General features: G+C 39.6%; 1 protein-coding gene across 1 annotated transcript in view; it reads right to left on the bottom strand.

Annotated features, from left to right (window-relative positions):
• Window positions 1-9,504, bottom strand: part of TTC27 (tetratricopeptide repeat domain 27) — a 267,500-nt gene extending 257,996 nt beyond the window's left edge. Inside the window, exons 1-2 of the mRNA XM_018552894.1 lie at window positions 9,440-9,504; window positions 5,085-5,257 (exon numbers count right to left, since the gene is read on the bottom strand). Coding sequence (XP_018408396.1) covers window positions 5,085-5,166 — 82 coding nt within the window. The 5' untranslated portion in view covers window positions 5,167-5,257; window positions 9,440-9,504. The remainder of the gene's footprint in view (window positions 1-5,084; window positions 5,258-9,439) is intronic.
• Window positions 9,505-10,083: the final 579 nt, after the last annotated feature.

Genomic DNA, 10,083 nt, shown 5'->3' with positions numbered 1-10,083 from the left:
GGGGAATATCTGTGACTTTAATGTCACTTTAAGATATTTGGGACCACAAATCTATCAGGGTTCATACAATTTTGAATTGTGAATACTTAAAAACCCACGCACGTCATTAACAGCAGATATTTTGCATCTAAAACATTAGGTAGACTCATTTTGAAAAGTCTGACAGCAAAAATATGTATTATTGTATATACTCTAAATTTATCAGAAGATTTTTCCTTATGAGGTCAATGAGGTCATATCTGCATTCCATCGCTCCACTGGCATCCGATGGGAAGCCAAAATATTAAAATATCAGTTTTTGTCAAACATTAGAACCAACTTCTCAATTGATGTGCTGGCGAGATGAATATCACGTAGGCCCCATAGTATGCAGGCCACATGCCTCATCACCACAAGCATCTAAAATTCCAGTTATTTCGGAAAGGAAATGGAGGTAGTCAAAGCTTACTGCATAATTTTTCCTAGTTTTACCCATCTGAATTGTTCACAATATATTATTTAATTTATTGAAATGAAAGAACAATTTCAGGCATGTACAAAATTAACCCTTGCAGTGGGGCTACCCAGACCAGCAATCCATAGAAGCAGGAATCCTACATATTCAGACATGGTATTGATTATTTTGTGCAAAACTTTGCCCATAAAGTACCATAGGGCCTCAAATAACTACTACATTTGCTTTATGGATATAATTGTACATTGCGAATAAAATGTTTGGATATCTTGTATTGCTTTGAGATCAGATTATACATTGCAGAATCTCAGTAGAGAAATGCTAATCAGTCAAGTCTTTTTTTTTCATTGTATTCCACTGTGTGCTGATAACGGAGAAGAGACAGATGGAAACATATGTGCAAGCACTTTCTCAGCACAGGATGACGTCAGGTGGGCCGCCTCAGAAGAGATTAAAGTATGATTTATGTCAAACTTTGCAGTATGATTTACAGATCTCTCAGTATATTATGATATCATATTCTGTATGCAATGTTTCAGGCATCAATTGATTTTGGAATATAGATAACGAAACAGTAATAAGGTACTGACTGGTATCCAAGTGTTTGTAAATCCTAACAATAAACCTATTTTCTTGGGTCTGTTAAATATATCATTGAAAATGTTTTCTGATTTCTTGAATATCTATTTGACATGTGTAAAAATTGATACCTGTTGATCCTGACAGAAATCTTGGGAACTTCCTGTGTCGCACTAATATTAGCTATAAAGAAGAGAGGTTGTCACTCTAGGGCAGGAAGTGTGCTACTGGCAGAATAACCAAGTAAAAAAAAAATGCAAAAAGGAAATGAATGAAGCCATCATATTTTAGGACCAGTTATCTGCAATATATTACATATTGTTTTAAAGGAGAATTATGAGATGAGTGAAATACACTCATCCTGATAGTTAGATCTGGCGTGCGACACTGTAGCTGTCACACATCAGCTCTATTGATTGAGAACTGAGCGATCACATACCGCTGATCGCTCAGTTCAGGATCTTCTCCCAGCAGAGAGCGGTGACTGGAGGGACAGATGGGGGAGCGCACAGCTGGCTGTACCTATAGAGAGGCATCTGCAGCTACACAGCCCCATTATGCAACAAACTGGGATGCACTGTGTGTTCAGACACCTTTCTGTCGGAACCTGAATTAACTTTTTCAGCAATTTGAGCTAAACTTGCTCTTCTATTGGATCAGTATACACAGGCCAGCCTTTACTCCCCACGAGCAGCAATGAGCCTGGGAACAACCCACAAGAGCTGCAGTTTTGGAGTTGCTCTGACCCAGTCATCTAGCTATCACAATGTGGCCCTTGTCAAAGTTACTCAAATCATTACGCTTGCCCATTTTTCTGCCTCCAACACATCAACTTGAGGGACAAAATGTTAACTTGCTGCCTAATATATGCCATGTATTTAACTGGTAGCCTGCAGCTCTACCTTAAGTAATAAGGACATTTTTTATAAGGTCCTTCTATGGCCTGTTCATTAAAGTGCGCTTTAAATGTTATACTGTTTACATATTCTTAAAAAGCAGGAAAACTTTCAACACTTTTGCCGCAACCATAACAAAAGCAGCAGTACCAGCATGTAAATAAACTCCTGGCTCCTATAGCAGATGGGAGTTTGTTTACCTTTTGACTCCCAGATGTCAGCTCTGTACTAGAATTATTGGGGGCAGTTGTGAAGCCGTTTTGCACCCTAGCCCTACTGTTGCTGGCCTACTCCTTTCATTCAGTGGATTTCAGTTTTTCAATCACAGAGGCTTAGCAACACCTGTGGGCATTCCAAATTAAAATACAATCTTGTCTAGGAACATTGACGCCTCCAGGTTTACCATTCATTTTGATATTAGCAGTGGGCTGGCCCTTGGGAAGCACCAGTCATGAATTCCCTCACTTTTATAAAGAAGTGCAGAGACCTGGTGATAAAATAAGTTATTTCTGTACCTTTGAAAATTAATTTCTCAACAATGCTTATAGGTACAGAGGTGAATACGGGTCTGTTTTAAAGTGCTTTTGATGCTTCACAATATTTAAATATTGTGAAGCATCATTGTAACTTGTCTGCGACAAGAGAGCAAACACTGGGCATGAATAAGGTGAAAATAATAAGAATATGCCAGAATCTGAACACTAACAATTCGGTTTTGACATTGATATATCCCAGTGACAGGGTTATTTAATAACCAGTACAAGGAGCAAGGCAGTACCTTTGAACATAGACAAATACAGGGAAGCAATGTTCTTGTTTTCAAGCATTACTTGTGGCTGTAGGGCCTTTTCTGACGGAGTAAAAAGTAATAAGCATATCAAACCCATAGTCATTATTACATATTTTCTTACTTTTTGGTGAAAACCCAGACAGCCCCAACTCTCACGGACGCTCCGGGAGTCTCCCGCTATTAGATAGCGGCTCCCGGCCACCTGGGAGATAAACATTTTCTCGCGGAAAGGTTTACTATGCTGTATGTTTTTGCAATCTGTTGGGTTTTTTTTCTGACATCGGGGCCGCCGTCAGTCAGAGGAAAAAAAAAAAAAAAGGATAGGAATGTATAGCTAGATTGCTATTGACTATTTCACTTTGCAATAGCCAATAGCAGACTAGCTATTGCATCTGCCCACTGCTGCTGTCAATCAGCAGAGGGGGACCTGCAGTGCTCCATCAGGTCATCTTCTAGTGATTGGCAGCAACATAGGAGGTTGCAACAGCCAGCTTGCTATTGGATATTGCAAATTGAAATAACCAATAGCAATCTAGCTATTCATTCCTATTCTGTTTTTTTTTATATTTATTCTGACGGCAGCAATTGTCAGAATACAAAAAAAAATAAAAACCCAGCAGATAGCAAAAAAGCTATTGCTTCCCATGCTATATGCCATCATTTCAGGGGGTTACACCACTGTCAGCATGATGCAGGGGAGTTAGCAGGTCCTTGCAGGAGATGATATCTGCTCTCTATGGCCACACTATATAAAAAACATACTGGGTGCATTAAGATTTAGCAGTGAGCAGAAGGAGCAACACTGCTCCTAGCCACCTAATACTGTTGGCAGACAATGACAAAGCATTAGTTAGAAAAATTGCTTTGAAATTAAACACTTTTTTTTTATTACAATGTGAAAATCTTATCTCATTTAATCTTAACTAATTTACTTTACCTCATGGGAATTCACATGCACCAAATGCTTTCTATTCCCACTATACCATTGTTATTGTTCCTGATGATGTCACCAGCATATGTGTACTTTATTGTACATTCACTGTGTCCTGACAGTACCATAATGTGAAGAGCATCGATGCCGGGATGAGGTCATCACCCATCTCCTGCATAGGCACTCGTTCTCACGAGTGTGTTTAATTCCTGAAACCCCATGTACCTACCGGTGTCGCACAGGTTGGGAAATTCTTTTAACTGGGCACCTCCTTTTCACTGACACATAAGCACCATGGAGGAAGCCTTGCAGAAACAATAAATTCAAAGCAAAGCTTATGTGCTTTTGGTCTACACATGTATGGGGGATTTGCAAGTCGTGTCAGTGGAGGGTAGAAGAAAGGATGGCGGAATGAAGCACCGATATACATACAAAATAGCACTGGCTTCCAGAATATTGGGGTGAAGCGCAGCCAACACTAAAAAAGATAAGTAAGATCTTAAATGCAGATCTTTGGAGAATTTATTAGTAACGAGACTTACTAAGGAAATGGGGTAATGATGTTCTTAGGTGGCAGACTGGAGACTTTACTTCTGCTTTGAGATCAGGAAACAATCAGCATGGCTCCTAATCATGTGAACACTATGACAGCTGTGGCATTGCGATCCCATGCAAGCTGTCAGGTTAAAAGGTGCCCATGCACCTGACGATTATCGTACAATAATCGCGGGTGGTCCCGCGATCGTACAATAATCGTAAGGTTGATGGGCAGCGTGCGACCGCATTTACTGTACGGTCGCACAATTTTCGTATAACGAGCACGCTAGAAAACCCGCCGAAAATCGTACGATTTTCGTCAGGTTGGTAGCTCGATCGCAAGGCAAATGACGCACGGCCCGCTCACCACTGCAATCGTCTGCAAGCCCTCCCTTCAGCAGGGAGGACTTGCGATGATCGCAAGTACGATCTGCCTGTCCAAGATGGGCAAGTCGTACAAACTTTTAATCACCTTACAACCATCGCACAATAAAAGTCGTACAAGGGTTGTAAGGTGTATGGCCACAATAGCTTGCAGAGGTCACACCAGCTTGATGATGGCAGTTTGTGTCTGTCTATTATTGTAAAGATAAGATACAATTACAGTATTAAAATACATTTTATATGTTTGTCAATTATAAAGAGCATGGCATTTGCTAAAATGAAGTGCCAAATAAAAGCCATGGATGCCCTTAAAAAATGTTAAAATTCTTAGAGATATTGTCAGACTAACCAACATATACTTTTGAGCTTCCAGGCTTCAATAATGCATATAATAGCAGATACATACTATAAGCATACCTTCACAGTTCTACTTCACTTATTGTTCTCAAAGCTTTGCAACCAATTTTGTGTTATAAGCTCTCTAACCATGTAAATATAATGTACTATACTTACCAGCACTGGCTTCAGATTCACACTGTTTGTGTGATGTGGCTTGAAAGCCCCTCAGCACATCGAACTCCAGAGTAGTCCACATTCAGGCAGAGGATTGTGCGCTCTCAGAGTAAAGCGGAACCCAGAAAAATAAGGAGATGATGTCGGATGGTATCTTATTATCACTATAAAACCTGCAGTATAGAAACAGATGCAAAATGAAGCGAGTAAATACATACAAAGCAAAATGAAGTGAGTCACGACATACATAGTGCATCAGTAACATAAAAAGAATCATCATCATTGAGAAACTGCTAACAGCCAGGATTTAAAGGAGACCTATTTTTAAAGTGAAACATGCATGAGAAAAGTACCAAGGCTTCCCTTGCAGACCTTTGGAAAAGCCTAGATGTCCGACAGTTTCAAAACAAGTATGATGTAAATGTGCGTCTGAAAAGGCTCACAACTACTTATTTTTATAATTCTGGGTCAGCGACTTCATGTAATAATAAATGTTTTATCATTTAATATAGGGGAAACTGTTTTTTTTTTAAAAAATTCGGTAATTTTTCCTTAATATAGAAAAAAATAAAACCCCCAGTGGTGAATAAATACCACCAAAAGAAAGCTCTATCTGTCCCCAAAAAATGGTATAAAATTCATTTCAGTACAGCGCTGCATGACGGAATAAATGTCAAAGTACCGCAGCGCTGAATACTGAAAAATGGCCTGGATGGGAAGGGGGTTTAACACCGCGGATGTCAACTGGTTAAATATGAGCCCCTGCTGAAACGGAACCGATTTTGCCATCATGAGATATTACATGCAACCTAAAAAAGAAAATATAGTAAGAACATTCGTTTTTGCCTCTATTCACACATAACGAACATGCACAGAGAGTCACAGTGTTATTGGTTCTGCCAATTATTTATAAAAAGTGTTTCCATTATGTCTTTTAAAGTGGACCTTTACCCCTTTTCACTGAAGATCACATCAGCATTCAGCTCTGCATGCTGATATGACATTATCTTACATTTGTTAAATAAACATTTTCTTTTCTTTTACTTCAAATCATTGTTTTTTCACTACCTGGTCCTCTTAGGCATTACTGATAGGGCTGCAACTAACAATTATTTTCACAATTGATTAGTTGGCTGATTATTATTTTTCTCTGATTATTAGGGTCAAGAGCGAAAATTATAATTCTCGTATAAAAATATAAATACCATCCTTAATTTAAAATAAAATACACAAACGCAGTATCACAAACACAGCTCTCCTCATCACTGGGCACCAGCTGCAGGGGTCTGTTTCCCTGCTGGACAGAGCCAAAGATACAGAGAGGCGATGCAACACTGGCTATTAGCGCGGAAGAGAGAACTAAGGGATCCACTCCAATTAATTGATGAGAATCATTGACAACGATTCTCATTATCGATTAGTTGGTTTCAGGACTAATTTATGATGTAGCCCATGCCTAAGAGAGGCATCCTTGGAAGGTTGCATCACAGAGCATTGCTGGGAACTCTCATCTGTAAACTGCAAAATCTCTCGAAATATCAGGGAAAGGCATTTTCCTCCCCTGACATAATGTGCATGGTCACATGTCCTAGTCACATGTGCCAGAGTTCCAGGAAGTAAAGGGAGATACATTAATCTGCCCTTAGTTTAGTAAAACAAATGGCCACTGTGAGAAGAATGGAGAGGAAAAGAAAAATAAGGTATGCAAAAAGTAAAAAGCCTGCAATTATCTAGAATTATCTGTTAGTAGATTGTCATTACTAAACATTTCTAAAAGGTGTCTTTGTTGGAATCTCAAAGATAAGGGTAAAGTTCTTCTTTAAGGAATCATTTATTTTAGACGAGTTAGCAGATAATTAATGAGGAGTTGTTGTATAAAAAAAAAAAATAGCAATACCTTAAACATACAATTGCATGTACAACCCCAATTCTCAAAAAGTTGGGACACTGTGTAAAATCTACATAAAAACAGAATGCAATGATTTGCAAATCTCACAATCCCATATTTTATTCACAATAGAAAACATATTAAATGTTTAAACTGAGAAAATAAGGTAATTTTGAAACTGATGCCAGCAACAGAAAAGTTGGGACAGGGCAGCAAAAAGCTGGCAAAGTAAGTGTTACTAACAAGGAATAGTGATGGGCTTGGGTATGTTCGCAGCTCCACGTGTCGAGCCAGGAAGTGGACAGCGCCACAGCGCCAATCACAGGTACTGAGACATATCCCGATCTCTGCAGCTGCGGACCGGGATAATGTCTCAGTACCTGTGATTGGCGCTGCGGCGCTGTCAGCTTCCTGGCGGGCTCGGCACGTGGAGCTGCGAACATACCCGAGCCCATCACTAACAAGGAAGAGCTGGAAGAACATTTTGCAACTAAATAGGTTAATTGTCATTACGTAGTAACATGATTGGGTATAAAAAGAGCATCTAAGAGAGTCAGAGTGTCTCAAAAGTAAAGATAGGCAGAGGTTCACCAATCTCTGAAAAGCTGCACCTAAAAATTGTCAAACAATTTCAGAATAATGTTCCTCAATGTAAAATTGCAAAGACTTTCAATATATCACAATCCACAGTACATAATATCATCACAAGATTCAGGGAATCTGGAGAAAATCTCTCTGCACAAGGGACAAGGTGAAAAACAATATTGGATGCCCGTGATCTTTGGGTCCTTAGACTGCACTGCATTAAAAACAGTCATGATTCTGGGATGGACATTACTGCATGGGCTCAGGAATACTTCCAAAAATCACTGAATCTTCCGGCTTATCAGCTTTCAGTTGAAAAGCCTGCATCTCTGATGGGAGTGCATTAGTGCATATGGAATGGGCAGCTTGCACATCTGGAAAGGCATCACCACTGCTGAAAGGTATATCCCGGTTTTAGAGCAGCATATGCTCCCATACAGAAGACGTCTTTTTCGGGGAAGGTCTTTGTATATTTCAGCAGGACAATGCTAAACCGCATACTGCGTCTATGACAACAGCATGGCATCCTAGTAGAAGAGTCCGGGTGCTTAACTAGCCTGCCGGCAGTCCAGACCTTTCAACAGTTGAAAATATTTGGCACGTCTTGAAACTAAAAATACGACAAAGAAGGCCAAGGACTGTTGAGCAGTTGTCCCATTCAATCCTATATCAGGCAAGAATGGGACAACAATTCTAGCCTGAAACACCAGCAACTGGTCTCCTCAGTTCCCAGACATTTACAGAGTGTTGCTAAAAGAAGAGGGGATGCTACGTCCTGATCGAAAACGTTGCCAACGTTTTCAATCGTCGATTTTAATCGACTAAATCGATTAACTGTTGCAGCTCTAGTCCTGGTAAACATGGCCCTGTCCCAATTTTTTTGAGACGTGTTGCTGCAATCCATTTCAAAATTACCTTTGTTTTTTCTTAAAATGGTACATTTTAAGAAAATAGTAAATATGGGTTTATGAGATTTGCAAAGCATTGCATTGTTTATATGTAGATTTTACACAGCGCACCAGCTTTTTGGGAATTGGGCTTCTATTAGTACCCATACTGATGCTGCATGAAGAGATTATAGCAAATGGTTAAACAAAACTGTTGTTATTAAGTCATAAGTACTGTACTAATATATATATATAAATGTAAACAAATCTTCATTACAAAACCACCTCTCCAAGTAGTGACTACCACTTACTGCTTTTTTTTTTTAAAAACACTACAAATTCCCTCCCAAATCACTCAACATGATGCTATAATTATACACAAATATATTAAAGATTATTCCCGATACATCATAAATTCATACATGTAATGAACGTCCCGAATGGAATGCATAAAAATCACTTATGCATTAAAACCCGCAATGTTGGTAATCAATAAAACCGGCATGAATCTTGTATTTGCACTCCAATGATAGATGTAGTTTAACTCTTCAAACTGTGGATCATATGTGGCCCTTATATAAATATATGTTCACCCAGTGATTAGGTATTGGCTGAACATGCGTCTCATAGATGTCATATATGTCCACATAGTGACAGAATGGTAAAAGGTCAAGTGAGTCACATTGTTTAAAATAATTATCTCATCCATCATCATCTGCCTTATGAAGCTGCCTGTTCAGTAAACTGGAGAGATGGTTTTGTAATAAAGATTTGTTTTATATATATAGATATATAGTTGTGTTGCTATACTATGTGACTGCACATGTAGTGAATGGGTAGTAATAAGCACTGTTTAATATACAGTACACGAGGCAGCGGATGATAACACGCAAACTGTACACATAAAGTTCTGTGCCGGTGTGCTGGGTAGAGTAGTGGTGTCAGTGTCAGGCTGCCTGTACAGGTCTGTACACATCTGTCACAGCATCTCTCACCTATACACATGTGCTGCTATGCCGCATCAGTAAGCGTCCATGACACTGCCCGGGTGCATGACGGGAGGCAGTCATGTGACAGAAGGCGTGTCTGCAGAAATACAGCTTTCTGGGAAAAACGTGCATCAATGTGTGGTAAATTGACAATACCCCTCGTCCGCACCGTGAAGAGTGACAGTTGAGAGAGGAGGATGGGGGTGTCTGTGACATTTAATGACAGGTGAGCGCACAGGCTCTGTCTGTTTCAAGAACTACAGTTCCCAGCATGTATGTCCGTCGGCCATGGAAGGAGGAATTCTGGGATATGTAGTCTTTACAAACGTAGAATCGTTTGCTTGCCTGCTTATGAGACTGGCTTCAGCGAGTAGAGGAGTCCGGCTACAGCGACATGGATGAAGAGGAGGGGGGAGGAATTATTACAGAGTTTCTCAGACAAATGTTGTCTCAACTGGAACGCAGTCAAATAGCTTTGACATTTTAATTTTTTTTTTAGCTGTGTGGAGAAAGTTAGAAACTGATTGGTTGCTATGGCAACACTTTGAGCTAGATCTTGTGTCAGACACTTTTTATTAACCGGTTAACTAACTGAGCAATTTTTTCAAATTTATTTTCCACGCTTAAAATCTCAATTTCTATGTTGCCCG

The sequence above is a fragment of the Nanorana parkeri genome, unplaced genomic scaffold, assembly GCF_000935625.1.
Source record: "Nanorana parkeri isolate BGI_ZX_2015 unplaced genomic scaffold, ASM93562v1 scaffold100, whole genome shotgun sequence".
Classification (NCBI taxonomy): domain Eukaryota; kingdom Metazoa; phylum Chordata; class Amphibia; order Anura; family Dicroglossidae; genus Nanorana; species Nanorana parkeri.
The sequence above is the reverse complement of the archived record's forward strand: the minus strand, read 5'-3'. Positions and strand labels throughout refer to the sequence as shown.